The 22,135-nt window shown below is 35.4% G+C and overlaps 1 protein-coding gene across 2 annotated transcripts in view; it reads left to right on the forward strand.

Annotated features, from left to right (window-relative positions):
* Nucleotides 1-20,025, forward strand: part of TRIM36 (tripartite motif containing 36) — a gene marked incomplete at its 5' end in the record, with an annotated part of 42,666 nt that extends 22,641 nt beyond the window's left edge. For both annotated transcript variants that reach the window (XM_081053420.1, XM_081053419.1), the window contains 7 exons: nt 626-772; nt 5,677-5,772; nt 9,050-9,303; nt 9,520-9,644; nt 13,646-13,936; nt 16,270-16,567; nt 17,995-20,025. In XM_081053420.1, the coding sequence (XP_080909546.1) occupies nt 626-772; nt 5,677-5,772; nt 9,050-9,303; nt 9,520-9,644; nt 13,646-13,936; nt 16,270-16,567; nt 17,995-18,349 (1,566 nt within the window). In that variant the 3' untranslated portion in view covers nt 18,350-20,025. The remainder of the gene's footprint in view (nt 1-625; nt 773-5,676; nt 5,773-9,049; nt 9,304-9,519; nt 9,645-13,645; nt 13,937-16,269; nt 16,568-17,994) is intronic.
* Nucleotides 20,026-22,135: the final 2,110 nt, after the last annotated feature.

Here is a 22,135-nt window from a genome sequence, read left to right on the forward strand (position 1 = left end):
ATTAACACAATAGTCTAAAGAAATCTTCCTTTCCAAATGAAAATAGATATTTTGCATAAATCTTCAAATGTGTACCTGTGATGATAGTTTACAGAGTAAATAAAAAGAAATTTAAATCAGAAAAATACAGTTCTAAATTTGGCTAATGTGTGTGCAATTAATATGTAAAAGTGACACATCTGGAAGCTTACATTATAAAGTGTTCCAAGACTCCTAGTAGCAGTTTTCTTGTGAGGATAATGAGGCCATGGGTTCTCATAAATTGTTTTTATGGTACCTTATAAAAATATTGATCATTAAGAATTGTCTAGTCAGTGTGGTCAGAGTCTTTGTAGTTTGGTTAAACATTGTACTTAAGCGTGAAAGGAATGAAATTTTCATCTTATCACCAGCTTTAGGGGAAAGAACATCTACATATTTACTTGACCATTTGAAATTTTTAAAAAAATGATTCTAATATAGAAAATTTTTATACGATGTACCAAATGCTTTTACTTCCTTTTACACTTTTCATTCATTTAAATGTCTTTAGTGATTTTTCTAAAGCAAATCTTTGTGTTTTGGAATTTTGAGTGCCCTGCAAGCTATATGACCCTTAATCACACTTTTATTCTTTACTCAATAGGTTTTAATGTGTCCAGAACATGAAATGGAGAGAATAAACATGTACTGTGAATTATGTAGGAGGCCAGTTTGTCATCTCTGTAAGTTGGGTGGTAATCATTCCAATCACCGTGTATCCACTATGAGCAGTGCCTATAAAACCTTAAAGGTAGGACTTATTTATTTTGGGAACTAAATTTTGATTCTTTATAACTTTATTTTACTTTATACCTTTAACTTTTTCTTTATCAAATCATGGCCTGTTTTACTGAAATGAGTTAACAATGTAAAGTGTTACTTAATGGCCTACCAATATTAGATGATTAGTATTTCTGACCAGGCATTTCTTTGTCCTACTAAGTGAGTTGTGAACTCTGAGGAAAGAGCGATGGATGGAGGACACTTCATTATGATCCCTAAGTGAGCCCAGTGCATGTGTATGGGAATGACACACTTTGAAGGACAGCTATTTTAAGACATTTGAGTCTTTTGCTTGCCAATAGAATTAGTATAAACTTTTTTATTTGGGTGGGACCCTACCTATCAACAACGGAGTTACTTCCTATTCCTGTCTTTTAACCTTATACATGGCCCTTTTAAAACTTTCACATTTGTTTATCTACAGCAACGTAGGAAGTGGTATAATACGTTTTTTTTTTTGTTTTACTTTCTCTTTTAAACAACATTTTAAAAAGGAATGAATTCATCGTAAATCTACCACCCATTTTAATTTTTGTTTCCTTTCTATATGTTTATAGATGGATAGATAGGTATATTCATTTTTTGGCCTATATCTAATTTTCATTTATCTATATGGTTTTATATTGTCAACCAGTGGTCTTCAACCAGTGGTCTTTGGCACCAATTCAGCACCAACAGGAATCCCCAATTTGGGGTGTGGTAAAAAGGATGTTTCATTCAGTGCAAGCAGCTCAACAGTGATACAGCACAGGCTGTGAGAACAGCACTGTGATGAAGCAGCAGGGCTGTGAGGGGGCCCTGGGGCGAGGCCTCTCTCTGGCTACGCAGCTCTGCTTCACCCCGCTCCACGCTGCCCTGCTTGTCTGCTCTGCTCCACTAAGACATCTTCAGCGCTTCAGTTCCAGCTGGGGGAACAGAGTCTTCAGTCTTTGGTGAAAAGGGAGAGTGCGCTCCCCAAGCCAGAGGAAAGCTGACTTATATAGACAGAAGTCCCTACCTCTGGTTCCTGATTGGTCCATCCTCATGCAAACGGGTGCTCTAAATTCTTGCAGTTGGATTTGCCCAAAAAAGGAAAAAATGTCCTGGTTGGTCAGAATGGAGCTGCTCTGATTGGTCTGTGAAGATGCTGATGGTGATATACTCGTAGCTACACAGCGCTGATTGGACGGGGAAAGCCTCAGTCCTACTGGTTGAAACACAGTTCCAGGAACTCCTTTACAAGGGCTGGCTCCGGTGGCAGGAACACAGTGCAGACAGGCAGTCAGTGCAGGCTTCTCCCTGAAGCCTGATGTGCCTAAGAGGCCCCTGTGTAGAAATGGCTGCTAGGCTATGTTTTTTAAAATTTGAGCCCAGTTAGCCACCAGGAGCCCTTCTTAGTGGGTATCTTCTTTCTCAGGATCTACAATATTTTACATTTTACGTGTCTGTTATGCTCAATCTTCCATCCACATTGAATATGTGGAGTATAGGTATAATTGTTTTATTATCCTCGTCTACTACTTTTGTCATCTGTGTCATTAGTAGGTCAGTTTCCACTGATTTTTTGTTTTCTTGTTATAATTTGATTCCCATGCTCCTTTGCATTCCTGGCGATTTTTAGATTGACTGCCAGGTATTATAAAATTTACCTTGTTGGGTGCTGGATATTTTTGTATCCTACAGATAGTCTTCAGTTTTCTTGAGTTTTCTTCTGGTATATGATTAAATTACATGGAAACAGATTATTCCTCTTGGGTCTTGCTTTTAGGTTGTTAGGATATAGCAACTACTGCCAGTCTTCTCCTGGTAAGACCTGTGTTTTTTATTTCCTTTCATATAATCATTTCTCCTGTTAATCTTCAGATGAACAGAAATACACACATGTACACACTCAAAATAGAGTGGTTCTATCTTTTTTGTTGCCTTTGCTTGTTGAGTTGCTCTTCTAGAATAGGGGTGAATATGGGCTCCTTCCCACCTCCCTCCATTGGGAACCCAGTTTACTCTCTCCTCTGAGCACCTTGCTTGGACTGTTAAGGCTTTGGAATTCTGTTTGACCCTGAAAAAAGGGCTGCAGTTGGGTGTTTATTGTTTTTCCCTCAGTCTGGCCACATCTCAGGACCATGTCTCTTCAGCTTGGGTGCTAACGGGTTTTCTAGGATTTTTTCAATTTCTCACATATCTACAGTTTCTCATTAAGGAGAGTTGTTTGTTACCTCTTCTTTCTTCAATTGTCCACTCTACAACTATATTTATATTAGTTATTGATATTTTACTGGGGAATATTTCCTAAGGAATTTTTCCTAGTTTTATTTTCCTTTATATTTCTAGAAATTTCTAGGAGGGAGTTAAGAATCTTGTTCATATATTGTTATTTCTTCTGGAAGTGGTAGCTTTATAATTTTAGAGAAATGATTAGAAACGAAGACTTAGGAAAGTAGAAAATGTAAACATCCCTACCAACAGGCCCCATTGAACGAGAAAGTAATATAGCTTCTGTAATTTAGGGTATGTGAAATTTGTGGTGAATAGTATTGTCGTACATGCTAAAATAATTTGGCTCTTGACTGAAGAGTGTCTTTGTATACACTCTTCCCAATATTCTGAACATTTTCAGACATATAGCAAAGCTGATATCACCTTTAAAATTACAAATCCCATGAGAGCAAGGGACCATAGTGGATATATTTTATTCTCCTATTCTGCTTACATAGAAGATATTCAGAGTAATTGTTGAAGAATGAATTTCTCTTCCTTTCTTTTCTTTCTCTCATTTTGACTTTAATGTTTTTTTTTTCTGTTTTTTTTTTTTTTGGTATCTTTGATTGAGGATTAAAAGAGGGATGCAGTGTTTCTTAAACTTTGGTGGTTATTAGAATAAACTGTAACACCTGGTAAAACTATGGAGGCCAAGTCCACTCCCAGTTTAAGGAACTTGGGCCTCTGTGTTTTTGATGAGTTCTCAGGTGACTGATGCCTCTGGCATTTTTGAGAACCACTGCTCTAGGGAAAGCTTTTGAGCAGTTTTGGGGTCCTTGAGCAATTAACCTCTGATCAGTTCCTAGGGAAGTGGGACCCCAATATATCTAAAGGATTGAAAACTGTTTCCCCTATTAGATGCACTTCTTGAAAGTAGTAGCCATGTCTTTTTACATTCCACTTTTATCTTTGGTGCCTAGTATGAATGTCTGGTGCTTATACTTTTTGGAGACCTATGAATAAATGGACACACTGATTCTTGGTTAAAACATGTCTAGTCTTAACACAGAACTGCCTAGGTCTGAAGGGATGGGGAAAGCTGGAGCCATCTCATTTAAAGGCTGTGGTTGGCCAGAGACTTTGCTGAAGAATTACAGCTTACTGGGAGTGACCCCTGGTGCTCCTAGACCATATTTCTGATTTCTGCCATCTATTCTTCAACAGCTTTTCTTGCGTTTCTAAATTAAGCTTAGAACCAAGCCCTACTTCAATTTAAATAGCCAAATTCTTCTCTGCTATTGTAGCTAAAAAGAATATTACCACCTGTACCCTGCACTTCTGCAGTTGCAGTATTGGAGGAACTGTCATCTTCCTTTCAGGCTGCGACGGAGGAAGCACCTCAGCCTGTGGGATGGTGGTTAGTGTGTGTGCAGGAGGAGGTTCTAGTTAGCTACTGACTATGGGATACTTGTATTCAGTGAACTTTGGCTTCCTGTAAAGCATTGGGTTAAGACACAAGATTTGATGTCTCTTCCTATTCTTAACATACTGCAATTTCTTTTTTGGTCCCTTCTTGCCTTTAGTCCTCATAAATCTTGTTTCTCTACCTAATGGGTTCTTCCTCTGTCCCTCCAGTAAGCCCTCAAGGAAACTCACTGTGTCTGATTGCTGGGTGTTCCAAAGAATTCAAGATGGGTCCTGTCAGAGACCTGTCACTAATTTCTGCATACATTTTCTTACCTATTACATGGTTTAAGTTAAAAAAAAAAAGAAAAGATGAGATAGGTAGGAGACTCACTTCCCTAATTCCTACAAGTTGGATCTCTGCCCCTTTTCTTACCCTTTCATTGAGGTCGTCAGCAATGACCATGAAATGCTCAGGTCCTCTGTTAGGGCTTGGAAGGTGTTTTCTGAATGTTCTTATTTAGACTGAATACATTTGTCTGTAATAACTTGGTACCCCATGGTGCTTCAGGGCTTTTGTTTGTTTACTAGTTTTGTAATATACTTCAGGCATATTACATATTATTTCTTCTAGATTGGGCTAGATTGGGGGATCTCAAAACTATGACGTCTTTATGATAAACTATACTAATTTCAAAATGACTGCTTTATAAATAAGTTATTCAGTAAGCTCTGGAAGCGTAATAAACTCTACTTATAAATTTGCATTTTCATTATTATGTATTAGATAATTATTTAATGAATATCTAGGCTGAGATGGGCTTTGAAGCTTATTTTGGAATGGTCTTTGTTGCTATTTGTGTTGTGTGGATATGGGTATGGGTATGTGTGTGTGAGAGCGAATTACAAAATCTGATAGAAGAGCATATTATTTGAATTGCTGCTTTTCCCTTTACTTAGAAGCTTTAGGAGGAGGGGTTCTGGGGGTGATGATGAGATAACAAAAATGTACTGTTTGTGTACTTAGGATTTTTGATTAATCTAAGCATCACTACTTTGTGTTTTTTTCAACCGGCTTCTAATCTCTCGTATATCCTTGGGACTCTGTGCTCAAGGCCAGTAACTATTTACTCTGGGTTAATAATGATAATTACCAGAGTTGATTGTACTGTCTATTCATCACAGGCTAAAGAATAGGATGAGGACTGTGTAAAAAAAAAAAAAAAAATCTGCAAGGCCCGTGTTAAACTTTTATGTCTGCTTACTTGTGTCACTAATATATTCCAACAGGAAAAGCTTTCAAAGGATATTGATTACCTTATTGGCAAAGAGAGCCAGGTGAAGAGTCAAATTTCTGAACTAAACTTGTTAATGAAAGAAACGGAGGTAAGTGATAAACTGGTTTACGTATTTTTCATTTATTCATCTAGAGAACTATGTTTTCATTTATAAAATTGTGAGGGTATTTGTATGAGTTGGGTGCGTTGCCAGAAAAAGAGTTCTTGGTATTGTGGCAGGAAAGAATTCAAGGATACACCAAATAAGCTAAGCAATTGGTGGTTTCATTAAAGAAGGGCAGTACACTCTCAGGAAGGTGACAGTGGGCAGGCCCAGAGAAGGGCAGCTGCCCCGAAGAACAAAGAGGCTTAGCGATTGGTTACTCTTAAAATAAGGACGTGAAATATTCAAGTTTTAGGGGTGGCATGTTAAAGGCATTCCCAGGTGGACCCTCGCTAACCATGGGGAAGAGGGATTTTTGTCCTTATTTGGCTCTTGTCAGAACTGTCATGGTTCTGGGACAACACAGGGAGGGGAGATTTTTTTTATTGGCTGCCATGCTAGTAATATTATAATCTGTTATAATTAGCTGAAGTTCAGCTAAAGTGACAAGATGGTGTCCTCGGTCTGCTCTTGGCTGCTGAAATCCAGTTCTAGCTGGTCTGGTAGCTGCAGTTTTCTTGAATGTGACCTCATCTCCTTCCTTCTTTGTCTCCCTTCACCTCCTTCTTCACTTCCTGCCCGTCTCTCCCCATGACCCTATTCTTTCTGCTATGGTAACAGGAGTACAAAGTTGTCTTAGATTTCACTTCTGCTTTTCTGGGACCAGGAAAACAAATGTAAAAAATAAATGCATTAATGCTGTGTGATCAGTGCTGCGATAGAGCACTATCATTGCGATAGAGCAATGATACTGGGAAAAGAACGACTAACTCTTTATGTGGCACTTAAGGTCTCAAAAGAAGTAACATAGGGGAAATGATAGCCTTTATTATGATCTATATTTTATAAAATTAACAGATTGCATTTGAAAAATGTACTTTATGTGGACAGGACCAGGTTTATTTAAAATTCTAGATACCCATAAGTATATACGTGACGTTTGTTCACTGAAAGACGTATATTAGAAAGTTCATTGCTGCATTATTTGTTGTAATAGCTGCAAAGTAGAAACTACCCAAATGTTCCTCAATAGCGGAAAATAAATGGCAGTGAGAACGAGTATCTACAACTGTGTGCAACAATGTAGGTAAATCTTGCAATAATATTGAAAGAAAGATGCCAGATACAGTGGAGTACATACCATGTGATTCTGTCTATAAACAGTACCAGAAAAGAAAACTAGAGTATCTTGTTAGGATTCAAGGTAGGAGTTGTTAAAGAGGAGGGAATCAGTACCTGGAGAGGGTATGAGGATGGTGCTGGAATAGTGGTTATGGCCTTTTATTTAATCTGGACTCTGGTTACATGGGTGTGTTTGAAAAGAATCATCGATCTCTACGCTTACATGTACACTTTTTCTGTTGGTATATTTCAATAAAATATTATTTTGAAATTCCAGATGTTCTTCGCTGACTTTAATGCCTGTTTCTTTTTCTATTTGAGATAAATTGAAGACCTGTTACTGCTGATTACAAGTTCTAATTAAACACAAAAATGTCCTGACTAGTATGAGACTATTTCTTGAAAACTTGTTTTCAAAAATGGGTTAAAATTATTGAGAAATGATGTGACTTAGTACCATATCACCAGTATTGCTTCCATTTTTAATATTCTTTTTCTTATATTCACTAATTGCATTCACCACTCTAAGTAAGTTGTTTTTCCAAGTCATTTAAAAATGGAATTTTGTTTTTATATTTTTGTCTGATTGACAGACTCAGTTTGGTATAATCCCCCAACATGTAGCAAATTATGACCTAGATTATTAGGTTGCTTCAGGGATTGTATCTTTGGTCATTTAAGGTTTGTTTTAGTCTGTTGGTTCTCAGTCATGCTGTCATTCTGAAATAAGGGAAACCCAGTGCCTGTTTTTAAGTATGTCATTCAGTAAGTTGAAAATTGAAGAATTTAAGCATCAAGTATTCAGGTAGACACTGATTCCTTGGAATCCCGGATAGATTATTTAGCTTCTTTGTGTACCTGTAACCTAAGCTGCATTTGTAGGCTTATCAGTAAGGATCGTGTACATTACAGAATTTTTCTCCAAACTTGACTTTTACTCAGTGATGATTGTGATACTGTCTTTTTATCTAGAATTATATTTCGCTGGAAAAAAATCTTTTTACCTACGTATAATGATATTTCTGAGTTTAATGTCTTGATAGATCATTGAAATATTACCAAAATGTCACCACTTGCTCTCCTCCCCTTTTCCCACCCTTTTGAACTGTTGGAGTTCGAAGACAGAGAAAGGAAAAGAAAACAGAGGAAGGAATCTGGAAAAACTTTTCCTGTCATAAATATTGGCAGAAATCATTGGAAAATGCACAGTGCACTTCTACTGTGTATAGTCAACTTTTAAGAATGTTCTTTAAGACTTTTTTCTGTTGACTGCTGCTTATAGGTCTATTACGATGAGTGCTATGCTGGTCTTATTTTCAAAATCAAGTTGATCTCTGATTTTATTGATATTCAAAATGTTTAACAAGCACTTACAGATAGGATCATTTTTTGACCAAGTAAAGGAATAGCTATGTTGTACAGTGAAAATAATGTTTATTGAGAGTTGTGATATTGTGGTGAACATTTTATGTAAATAGTAATCTTTTTTAATCTTCAAAAAATACCAGTTTTCAGAATAGAAAAACTCAAGTATAAAGAAGTTAAGTAATTTGCATAAAGTCACACAGGATTTAATTACAGTTCAGTTACATTAATTTGAAGAGTTATTTTTTTATATCTTAGTAAAGGATGTCATTTTACTGAGTTTCATTTACTAAAAAAGTGATTTACTTTTTTAAAAAATTGGAATAGGGTGGAGATGGTAAAAAATTTCCTGAATTAGAAATGAATTAAAAATTCAAGAATTGTGTTTTACTGTGTCTTTGGTTAAATCAGTTTACTTCTGCCTCAGTTTCCTTTGTATACAAATTGTAGGTGTTTTTTTAAATTTAATTGAATAAACTGTTTATTGCTGGACTTTTGAGATGAAAAACTTAAGGAAGGTGCAATACTATAAAATTCTAAAGTATGTTTAAATAAAAGTTGCCACTTATTCCTTAAGTGTATTTGACGCCAAATTATTGTTCTGAAAATTTCAAACAACTCAGACAAAATTTATTTTCTTTACAATATTTCGGTTTGTTTTGTTGAATTCTGGTTATTTTGTGAAAAGACATTTGGATTTAGCAGATGAGGTAACGCTTCCCTTGTTCTATAATAGTGTAATGGAGAGAGGGCCAAAGAAGATGCACTCACACATTTTGAAAAGCTCTTTGAAGTGCTAGAAGAGCGGAAATCATCTGTTTTGAAAGCCATTGATGCTTCCAAGAAACTGAGACTAGACAAATTTCAGACTCAAGTGGAAGAATATCAGGGGCTTCTAGAGAACAATGGACTTGTGGGATATGCTCAAGAAGTGCTTAAGGAGACGGATCAGTCTTGCTTTGTACAGACAGCAAAGCAACTCCACCTCAGGTATTTTACTTTTAACTTAGAATCTCCTTAGCAATGTCATTAAATGCTGCTTTACATCTGAGTGGGTCATGATGCTGTATTATGTGAAGTAGCGTTTGCTTCACTTTTAGCTTGAATGTTGAGTGAGGTTTTCTTTCGTTAATCACATTGCAGATGCTAAGTCTGATTTTCCTTTTTAATGAACCATTTTTATATATGAAGTATATCTGTCTGCAGAATACAGAAAGCTACAGAATCTTTGAGGAGCTTTAGACCTGCGGCTCAGACTTCTTTTGAAGACTATGTTGTTAATACATCCAAACAAACAGAACTTCTTGGAGAATTGTCCTTTTTCTCCAGTGGTAAGTTTTAGTAATGGCAAAACCTCACTTTTTCAGCCTGGATTTGCACTGTATAGAAAAGACACAAATTTTCTTCAGTTTAACATTATGAAGCAACATAACATCTCAGTTGCCCATAACCATCATATCCTAAAATCATACTGCATTTATGTTTTTATAACTGTTTTTATGCACAAAAACTATATTAGTTTGTGTTTTTAAACATTGTGTAAATGGCATCACATTGTATGTATCTTTTTTGTGAATTGCTTTTTAAAAATATAACATGAATATTTATTAACACACAGTTTTGGTTTAAAGCTTTATTTTAACTGCTTATAGTATTTATGTAAATAATTTCACTACCGAGAGACAGTTTTTTTCCTCTGTTGTAAACATGCCGTATTGAATACCTTCGATAGCATTTCTTTTTCTTGTTTTCTTTTTTAAATTAAATTTATTGGGGTGACAGTGGTTAGTAAAATTACATAGGTTTCAAGTGTACAATTCTATAATACATCATCTATATATCACATTGTGTGCTCACTACACAGAGTCAGTTCTCCTTCCATCACCATATATTTGACTCCCTTTACCCTCTTCTACTGTTCCCACTCCCCCCCTTACCCTCTGGTAACCATTAAACTGTTAAAACCATTTAAAACCATTAAAAGATAGACATCTTTTGAGTTTTTATTTCTTTGTGTTGTTCATTTGTTGCTTTCATTTTTTTTTTCTGGTTATGTTTTATTGGTCTATAGTTCTTCAGGCCAATTTCACAATTCTTAATTACTGTAATTTTATAACAATTTTTGATATATTTTAATATATCTAAGTCTTTTAGGATTTCTAAATTCTTTTTTAATTTAAATTTATTGGGGTTTCAATGGTCAGCAAAACTACATAGATTTCAAGTGTACAATTCTGTAATGCATCATCTCTATATTGCATTGTGTATTCACCACTCTGAGTCAGTTCTCCTTCCATCACCATATATTTGACCCCGTTTACCCGCTTCTACCACCCCCTCTTACCCTCTGGTAACCACTAAACTGTCGTCTGTGTCTATGAGTTTTTGTTTCTTCATTTGTTTGTCTTGTTTCTTTGTTGCCTTCAGTTTCATATCCCCCATATGAGTGAAGTCATATGGTTCTCAACTTTTTCTGTTTCTGTCTGACTTATTTCACTTAGCATAATAATCTCAAACCCATCTGTGCTGTCGCAAATGGCAGTGTTTCATCTTTTTTTATGACTGATTACTATTCCATTGTGACAGTGTTTCTTTGTGCACGTGTATGTGAGCTTCCCTAGGGTAGAAATCTAGAAATGATATCTCGAGGCTAAAAGTTACTCTAAAATGGTTTACTTTGCTATATTAGTTAGGGCTGCCAAAACAAAATATCACAGACTGGGTGCCTCAAACAACAGAAATTTATTTTCTTACAATTCTGTAGGCTAAAAGTCTGAGATCAAGGTGTTGGCAGAGTTGGTTTCTTCTAAGGCCTCTCTCGTTAGGCTTGCAGATGGCTGTCTTCTTGCTGTGTTTTCATATGTTCTTCCCTCTGCGTATCTCTGTCCAAATTTCTTCTTGTAAGGACACCAGTCATATTAGTCATATTGGATTAGAGCCCACACTAATGAGCTCATTTTAACTTAATTACCCCCTTAAAGACCCTATATCCAGATAAAGTCACATTCTGAGGAACAGGGGATTGGAATGCAACATATGAATTTGGGGGGACACAGTAAAGCCCATAACACTTGCTTATGTTTGTGTTTTGCTGTTCCCCAGCAGGGAGGTCTTCCTTTCTTTTTTTCTCCTTTCACCTTATTTATGTCCCTCAGATTTCTCTTCTAGTGATGGTAAACAATTAGAATCCTTAGAAAAGTATACTTATAGTCTACTGTATAGGTATAGATGTGTGGATTTGTACATTTAATTAAAGGAAATTTGTCTTGTTGAAAATCAAAAACCCTGAAGGATTATTATGACCTTTCTTTTCCAATCTATATCTGATTCTCTTTTCAGACATACACTTACCTTGTTTATTATGACAGTGTTGTTCGTTTCAAATATGTGTGTGTTACTCTTTCAAATGCTGATTTTATGTCATATACTGTACTCCCACTTTTTCCAAATGGCGTACTTGGAGTGTTTTTCTCACATGTGCTAGTTTACTTAGGAGTATAAGGTCCTCCCTCCCCTGGGTATCCCAAAACAATCTTTGGAAAGATTAGGTTGAAGGTGGATTATATCAGTGTGTAACAAAGAACCAGTAATGAGAATGGAAAGTAGTCCTCTAGCTTTTGGCTGAGGGATGGTCTCATTGTTTTCTGCATGCACATTCTGTTTCAAAAAAAACAAAAAAAAAAAAAAAGAAGAAAGAAAGGGATATGGGTGGGCCATACTAGTCATGTTATGTTGTAACCAGCTTTCTCTTTTCACTTTAAAATTATATATTTTGAATGACTTTCCAGGTCTCATTATGGCTGCATAACATTTCAGTTGCATAAATGTACCATACCCAGACATGCTTATACATTGCCTACATATAGCTGGGGGATAAGGAGAAGAGGGAGACTTCTACTTTCCATTTCATGTACTTCTCTCTGATTTTATATAAATATGTATTTATTTTTGTGTGTGTATGTATATGTCATTTTTGTAGCGTATTCTTACTATATGACCCAAGAAGTTAAGCTTATTGGAATTTATTCTATGGAAAGGATTATGGGTATGCACAATTATTTAGCTGTGATATCTTAATCTTTGTATATTGTTAGTGAAAAATTAGAAGCATGTTTCTGAAAATAGTTAAATGTTGATACAGGCTTATAGTGGAATACTATTGGGAGAAAAACACTGGCAGGTTCTACACAAGATTATTGTAGTGATTATCTTTGAGTTACTTAAACTTTTTTTGTGTGTTTATGTAGTTTCTGATTTTCTTAAAAAAATATATTTATATCAAGAAAAATTTATTTAAACTGCTTTACAACTCTATGGAAGAAAATATGAAAGAAAACAGTGTAATGTTTCATTGAAATTTTTTGTTATACTCACCAAACTTAGATTTTAAAATATTTATTAAAACAATTATTTATAGGAGGACACATAGAAAATTTTAAGTCCAGTGTTGTTATTCAGTAGGTGGAAATTAAAGGTATATGGTTAAAAATTGTAATTTATGGTATTTCAGAATTAATATAGTACCTAAAGCTAAAATTGACTCTTAATTTTTCTTTTTTTTGATTCTTCTGTCTTCTTTTAGTTATAAACACAAATACATCTTTTCAGATCTGTTTTTTTTTTTTAAAGAAATTTGTGATGGCACTTAGAATCTATCCTTTCAGCAAATTTTAAGTGTGTAATCCGTTAGTTGACTGTAGGTCCTGTGTTGTGCTGCAGATCTCTAGAGCTTATTCACCTTGTTTAACTGGAACTTGATGCCTGTTGATTAATAATTGCCCATTTCTCCCTTCCCTCCGCTGATGGTAACCACCATTCTAGTCTTTGATTTTATGAATTTGACTATTTTAGATACCTCATATAAGTGGAATCATGCAGTCAGTATTTGTCTTTCAATGTCTGGCTTATTTCACTTAGCACAGGGGTGTCCAAAGTGCGGCCCGCGGGCCAACTGCGGCCCGCAATCCATTTTTTATTGGCCCACAGCAAATTCCAAAAATATATTCAGTTTACTTAAATAAACCAGGTAAGGCAATACGTACTTCACCTCGAGTGAGTGGCCCGGCTGTTTGTGTATTTTACCGCATATGGCCCTTGGTGAAAAACGTTGAAAAAAGTTTGGACACCCCTGACTTAGCATGTCCGCAAGGTACATCCATGTTGTTGCATATTGCAGGAATTACTCTTTTTCTTGTGCATATAGCATTATAAATTCAGAAAATTGGACAGTACAGGAATCACTTAAGTCAATACATAATTTTTATTGAGGAAAAAATATAGAATCTTAAATGACAATAGTTTGACGTTGTTTTCTCTTTCATAATTCTTTCAGGCATTGATGTACCAGAATTCAATGAGGAACAGAGCAAAGTTTATAACAATGCTTTGATAAGTTGGTATCATCCAGAAAAGGAGAAAGCTGATAACTATGTCCTCGAATATCGGAAGATTAATAGAGATGAGGAAATGTTGTCTTGGAATGAGATAGAAGTTTCTGGCACAAGTAAAGTTATTTCAGAACTTGAGAGTAACTGTAACTATGCTTTCAGAGTAAGAGCCTACAAGGGTTCAATCTGTAGTCCTTGCAGCAGAGAATTGATTCTTCATACTCCTCCAGCTCCAGGTATTGTGACTCTTGAGAATAAAAAAAGCATGCAGGTAGAAGAGACACTGATAAAAAACGAACTAGTAAATGGCTTCATGTACACCTACATTGAAACCAGCTTTCATTTGTAAAAGATTGTAGAAAAGTAGATTCTAAACCCAGCTAGGATTTAGAAATAGACCGAATACTTGAATTTTCACCATGTAGGCTGAGAATAGGATTCGATTTTTGACAGACATCAAATAAAGAAAAACATGAAAGGAAGACATTTGAGGGAGCAGGGCTATTAATTTGGTATTAAAATAGCACAAATGCTACCTTACAAGTTTGAAATAGAATAATTCTATATTTTTGATCAGTTTATAGAAATCTCTAGAAGATAGAGTTTAGGTAGACGTATTAAAAATTTATTGGTATAATATTGAAATATAATTTTGATTAACCTAATTCTGACTTATCTGGGTTTTCTCTCCAATGCATTGATTCCCAGACATGGGGAAGGAAGGCATATGTTAGAACCACATGGGTAGCTTTCTCCAGCCACCCACCTTGCCCTTCCAAGTTAAAAACCACTGATACTATTTACAGAGTGTCTGTGGATTTTCCTAGAATGAAAGTGACTTACAGGTTAGTTGATTTCACTACATGGACACTACGCATAGTGTCTACGTAGACAAGCGACATTTAGAACCAAAGGTGTGTTCATTATGGTTCGGAGGAAAACATTTTGCCCTGCTGCTCTGTGCCTTAGAGGTTCTGTCGCTGGGTGTGTGGATCTCATGGCCCCCACCCATTTTTAGTGGCGTATGTGCTCACCTTTTGTGCATTCTGCCTTTCCTTCCTTTTTTGTCTTAAGTATATTTATCCACTATTAGTTTTTCATGCACATTGTGGCTGATTTTTTTAAAAAATTAGGATACAAACAGGTAGAGTTGGCTAAAATTATTTTTCTTGAATCTTAATAAAATCCCATAGTGAGTTTTAGGATGGATTTTCAGGTATTAAGTAAATATTTTATAGTTTATGCAGTTTCTGCTTTTCTAGTCTCTGACTGAAAGTGGAAGAAGAAAAAGAGTAGCTGCTGCTTTCAGAAACAGTGGAGGGCGCAGGAGGAAAAGAAGTGTTAAAAGTTGTCTTCCTTTTCTCTGAGAGAAGCCATATGAATAGGGTGACTGGTAAAATTTATTTTGCAAACTGGGAGACTTTGGGCACGAATTATGCCAGGACTATAGGTATTCCCAGGAAGAATGGTCAGCCTGCATATGGATAATGGTTTTAGCTTGCTAGTAGACAGGTTTTTATTTTTATTTTTTTATTGTGGTATAATATGGTTAAAATTTACCATTTTAACCATTTTTAAGTGGCAGTAAGTACAGTCACAGTGTTTTGGGACCACCACCGTTCACATCTCTAGAACTTTTTCATTTTTCCCGAACTGAAACTCTGTGCCCATTAAACAGTAACTCCCCATTCCCCCTCTCCTCAGCCCCTGGTGGTCTCTGCTACTTTCTGCCCCTATGTATTTGCCTATTGTAGGTACCTTATATAATAGATTCTTAGAATCCTTTTGTGACTGGCTGATTTCAAGGTTTATCTATGTAGCATGTGTCAGAATTCCCTTCCTTTTTTTGGCTGAATAATATTCCATTGTATGTATATGCCACATTTTCTTCCTTTATTCATCTGTTGGTGGACATTTGGATTGTTTCCACTTTTGGGGCTAGCAGCCAATGTTATGCCTAATGGATCTGAGTTGAAAGAGACTTATGAGAGTGGTGTTATCTCCATTCTCTAGTTGACGTTAAAGTTTAGGTTAAACTCTAGTTAAATGCTGGAGCAGGGATTCAAACCTGGGTCTCTATGAACATAAATCCTGTGCTTGCTTGCTTTTTACACTATATACTGTTTCTCATGTCTGCCATGTTGATGAATGATAAAAAGACTGTAAGTTGCTATTATAAAATTTGGAATAAAGATTTAAGAAAATGTATACAGATTATTATGAAAATGTACAACTCTTTATTGTCGTGACAAAAGGACAGATCCAACAGTGTGAAATATTTAGAATAGATTTGCTATATCTATTTCAAGGAACTGCATTCATAAGTTTTCTCATATACTTGAAATATTTTCTTCTACCATTGAGATGTCTGAAGATTTTAAAGGATAGAGAATTTACTGGAAGTTATTTTTAAGTTGAGGTTTTGGTTTGTCATAGGTTGGTCTAGGGTAGTATGAAACATCCCATCTTTTTTCCGTAATTTCTATTTGAAAAACATTATATATATTTAACGCTACATTATACAAATGGTAATAAATATTTTCAGACTAATTTTAAGCTCTATTTGCAGTTTTCAATTTCCTCTTTGACGAAAAATGTGGCTACAATAATGAACACCTCTTGTTGAACTTGAAGAGAGACCGTGTAGAAAGCAGAGCTGGATTTAATCTTCTGCTTGCTGCGGAACGGATCCAAGTGGGTTATTACACAAGCTTAGACTACATCATTGGAGATGCTGGAATTACAAAAGGGAAACACTTTTGGGCCTTCCGTGTGGAACCATATTCATACATGGTAAAAGCAGGAGTTGCTTCCAGTGATAAACTACAAGAATGGCTCCGTTCTCCCCGGGATGCAGTTAGTCCAAGGTAGATTCTTTTATTGATCTAGAACTTGGTAATTCTTTTAAAAAGTAAACATCCTTGTTTAGTAAGATAAGACTGAAAATAGATGGATTTACTTAAAACATTTCGAGTACATTTCTTAGATTCAGATGTTTTGGCTATGCTTACGTGGCTGGCTAGGAAAGGAGTCAGGTCTCTTGTATTCACACAGCAAATAATGAGATTTAGCAGTTAATTTCTGATGCCGTGAGGGATGAGGAAATAAGTCTGTTTTGGATACTTCTTGATTATGATAGCGCTTTGCAGTTTTAAATTTTGAAAGTATCACATCAGTTATCTTAATTATGTGGTAAAAATTGCATATATAGTGAAATGCCTCTAATTACCATATATCACAACTGATTAAGTTGTTCTTTTGTTATGGGTCAGTTTCTTTAAATGCCCCCATAATGAGTTTACAAAATTGGGTCATGGTAAGGATGTTTCCACAGCAAAGAATTTCAATTTCTTAAGAGATTGACTATTTAATGAAGATTGTACAGTTTAGTTCTATTTTTTAAAAATAGTATAAGGTGAACTAGCCCAGACAAATCATTTTTGACCACTTATGTGAATAGAATTTCAGGTTAACACTCTGAATGATAGGAAAAACTTTTGCACAAAGATGAGAAATTGACATAACAATGAAAATTGTATCAGAAAAATGATTAATTAAACATAGTGGCATGTCCACTTGATAGAATATTAGTATTAATCATGTTTTAAAAGTTTGTAACATGAGAAATGTTAGAAGTAAAAAGTTTTGTTAAAATTGTTGATGTTGTATGATCACAAATATATAAAAAGCAAACTATGCATAGGAAAAAAATGGAAGGAACTTTGTATCAAAATTTTCTGTAAGCTGATACTATTTTATACTAGAGGGGAAAAACACCTTCATTACATTGCAGATCCATGTAGAAATCCCTACTGGGAGATGGAGTTTTTCCAAGGAGAACGAAACATGCTTTTTTCTTCTGCATCATTATGCAGTTCCCATTTATTTTATTTAGTTTGGCATTTCCCTGGATTAGAGCACACATCTTGGTTTTGAATTTTCTTACATATGATTTTGTGTTGTAAATAGGACTCTTGGAGAAGTCCTTCAGTTCCCATTCCCCAATTTATTTTTGATAGGTCAAAGCTATTATTTTTTAGGTTCTCATCTGTGTATATATATATCTAGATAAAAGTGGATGACGTTTTTAAGACAGAGTTTGGGGCGGAGTCTGTGGTATAATTCTGAATGACAGTGTAATCCTTATGTTTCTAATTGTGCTCTAATAGAAAGTTTTTGATATACAATTTATTTTCATTTTAAATCAATGTATATTGTGAAGATGTTTCAAAAGTGCTTGAAGGCCTATGGATGGTGACACAGATAAGATTCTGATTGGTGTATTGTGTTTCAGATACGAACAAGACAGTGGGCATGACAGCGGAAGTGAAGATGCCTGTTTCGATTCTTCACAACCCTTTACATTAGTTACTATAGGCATGAAGAAATTTTTTATACCCAAGTCACCTACTTCTTCCAATGAACCTGAAAACAGAGTTCTTCCTATGCCAACAAGTATAGGGATTTGCCTTGACTATGACAAAGGTAAAGTAGGTTTTTATGACATGGATCACATGAAATGCCTTTATGAGCGCCAAGTGGACTGTTCGCATACGATGTATCCAGCATTTGCGTTAATGGGCAGTGGAGGAATTCAACTTGAAGAACCCATCACTGCAAAATATCTAGAATACCAAGAGGACGTGTAGTTTAAGCCTCTAATGTGACTTAGGATGAAAAATGTGAGCAAGATAATGCCTTGGTGTTAACCTTCGTAACTAATTACATATCATCTAAGTATTCTGTCGCCACTGTTGTCTGTTGTGTATGTTTCTTCTTAAAACACAGAAAACCTAAGCTGCCTTTCCTCTTCCATGTTACTGTTCTGCCTTTCACAAATAACAGGAAAAATGCTCTCTTTCCTAGTTAACACTGAAATGGGTAACTGGATTGTCTTTTATGAACAGGAAATCTAATTTATGTTAGCTGTGTTGCTGATACTTACATTCCTTTTTTGGGGGATAGGCATGTATAATGTATTTATTATGCTTCTTTGTGTTTGGTATTTCGTTTTTATATCATGTTTATGTCCAAAGAAGATATTTTTTAAATGCTTTCTGGATAGAAATCAGTACTAAGCATTGTGTCTTGCATTTGTTTTTAATAGGAAAACAAAGGTATAGATAGGTAAAAAGAAAAAGGCCATAGAAATGGTAGTATATTTAAGTGGAAAATTATGCATTTGGAGGTGTGTAACTAATATTAAGAGTATATTGCCTGGAAAATGAATACTACTGTTTTTTGTTAAGACCATAAGTTATATTCTTATGTACATTTTAAAGCGTTCCCTTCACTGTAATGCCCATACATACCCGCATGTGTGGTGAACATGGTTTCTCGTAGGAAAAACAAAGTTCTTGATTAACACATGAAGTTTTTCATTTCATATGATTTTTTTCAGAAAAATTTGTTTTCAATTTTTCTTAGTTCTATGAAAATGTTTGCACTTATATCAAATAATCATTTTTCATAAATATTGGTGAAGATACACTGGTGTTTGTCATATTTGGGTTTTTTTTTGTTCCCTCTTATGTCTTGTGATTTTCATTTTTTAGCACAAATAATACATATCAGATTGTCCTGGTTTATGTTTACATGTTTGAAAAGTTAATTTTAATGTTATTAAATATATTATAAAATGTGGAATAACTAACTGGACAGTTGTATGGCATTTTCTATGGCTCTGTTTGGTAATGAGCATTTATAATAATAAGTAAAAATATAAATTTAATTGTTTAGGAATAACTAAAATCATGACTGTGTATATCCTTTTAAAAGTTTTTTTTTATTTGAAGAATTACATTTTATCTAAATTTTATGTTCATTTTGAAAGATGTTTTTTCTTTGGTGGTTTTATTTAAACTGGTTAATTTTTTTGAAATAAATTTAATAGACTAACCAAAACTCTTAAGCCTTTTAACAAATATATGTATATTTTTTAATGGAAATCTATTATTCAGGCTGGTAGCACTAAATTATAGTCTCTCCTCCCCCACCCACAACCCAAATAGAAAATATCATGGAGAATTTCAGTGTTTAGTAGACTTTGTTACTTTCCCACCTATGAATAGCACTTTATGACATAGGCTGAACTAAACAAATATGCAGTGTTATATGGGTCATTGTGCAATAAAACTGCTAGTCACATGGATGGTAAAGTTTGATTGTCCCATGCCTGTGTAAGTACATATCATGTAGACATTTTAAATATTAAGCTTTAATAGGAATAGGAAAGCTGTTTAAAATGTTGTATAGTTGTATATAAATTGTACTGTATTTCTTTCATTTTTAATAAAAATTAAAAGTAAATCAAGTGTAATTATGGAAATCTGGATTCTAGGAATTCTGTGTTTATATGGAAAATGGAAGCAAGTGGCTCATAAACAGATGTTTGGCTGACTATATTAACTTAGTGCTAAAGTTTTATATAAAATTATTTTGGGCATTTAATTATTAGCTTTAATTCTTATGGAAATCATCATTAGAAAAGCTCAACATGAAACTAATTTACTTCAATTGATTAAACAGTTTGTCTCATTTTTCTGATCCATAATAGATCAGATTTTGATCAGATGAGAAGGCCTTTAGTTCATATTCATTCTCTTGGGTTACGGGGCTCTGGTGGTTGTGGTTAGTTGTGGATTACAGTGAATTGTTACTAATGCTTGATGAGTCTTAATTTAAAAAGATAAATAGGAGGAGATTCAGGCTATCCCTGTAATACAGTCACTTGTCATATTCACAGTTGCTTTTCTTGTAAGTAGTAGGAGCCAGAGCTATCTCCTTGGGGCTGAACAAAGTCTGGTCCTGTGAAATCTTTCCCACAGCCCATCGTCTGATTAGGCCCGGAGAGTGTGTCCCCTGTGGGACTGTAATCAGTTCTGGTATTGCTACAGAGGACAATTGAGAACTAGTGTTACCAGCCAGAATCCTCTTACGAAATTATGTTCTACCAGATGAATTTGCATTCATTTTAAACGCGTATTACCTGCTCGCTTATGGGAATAACATCCTAAGAATTGGGGTTTTTCTTGGGACTCACTGGCTTTAAAAAGAAACCTGAAGAAATAAGTTTTTTTAAGTGTGATTTGGAACTCCTTCATTTCACACACAGTTTTTAACTCTTGCAATTTATGAGACACTGGGTATAAAGTAAACAAGGTATACCCAAGGCTGTGCCCTGGGTATAAAGTAAACAAGATAGCCTGGCTAGGTTCCGGGCTGTGTTTCAGAGTTTAAGGTCTAGGAAGGAGAGGTGAGAAAAACGGAAGGGACTAGAGAGCACTTGAGGTGGGAGCTAATATTAGATTTGGTGACCAGGAAGTCCCCCAGGAGGTAATAGAGGTGCTAGGTAGAATGAACAATGCAAATGCAAAAAGGCTTTGGGATAGTGAATTGGTCAGGAAATAGAATTAACCCGTTGCTTCAACTGAAAAGAAGTTAATGAAAGGATTGCTTAGAGATACAGGCAACCTTAAAGGAAGAAACAAGCAATGGTGAGCACTGGAAATACTAGCCACAGCCTGAGGCCACATTACTGCCTGGGGGGGGGGGCAGTGGGGAGACAAGAGGAAAGAGTGTTACTAGATCTTGAGGAGAGTTAGAGCATTAAGGGTTGCTTGGTGTGGCTGAGGTTGCCTTGGGAGGCAGGTACTTCCAGGGTGTGTCAAGACAGAGGGATTCGGGAAGAAATATTTCCACCTGATCTGATCTGCTGCTATGGCCTGTTGACCAGACCCAACTGGAAGCCAGCCAGCTGGGGTTCTAGAAATGCAGACAGCAGGGGTCTTCTTCCAGGGGCAGGAAAGGGGAAGGCAGGGATCTGGTAGTGGTTGGGGGGGTGTATGTGGCATAAATGGACAGTAACTGGTACAGTGGGAAGGAGTTTAGTGTATTTGAGGGGAAAAGGGAGGCTATTGGTCATTGGGCTGACTGCTTAAATAAGGGTATTTATAATTAGGGTTTCCAGGCAGGAATTCCCGCCTGGAAACCCTACTTATAATGCTCTGAAATGTTAAAACACACTCAGAAAGAAGACTTAGAAAACTTCACCTTTTTCCTTTCAGCTTTTTGCTAATTCTCTTCCCGGTTGTCCATTCCATGCTGTGATAATCTGAGACTAATAGAGTTGCTTCTTTTCTGAGTTTGCCCTCTCTTGTTTGAAATCTTCTCTTTGGAATGGAGAATAAGTGCTCTGGTTAAGAAAAAAACATCCTTAAAGTTCTGATGAGATTAATGTCTGCATGTAGAAGTAACATTGCAGAATGTTGTCAAAATGAAAATAAATTGAAATGTGCTGTACATGAAGTGTAGACAATACTCTGACTGCCTGTGGATAATTAAAGTACACTTTTTAATAAAATACTTTCCTTTTTCCCTAGATTTTTTTGTTTAACCTATCTGAACTCGGGTTTGCTTGATTTTTAAGTGCCACT

The sequence above is a fragment of the Rhinolophus hipposideros genome (assembly GCF_964194185.1).
Source record: "Rhinolophus hipposideros genome assembly, chromosome: 7".
Taxonomy (NCBI): Eukaryota; Metazoa; Chordata; class Mammalia; order Chiroptera; family Rhinolophidae; genus Rhinolophus; species Rhinolophus hipposideros.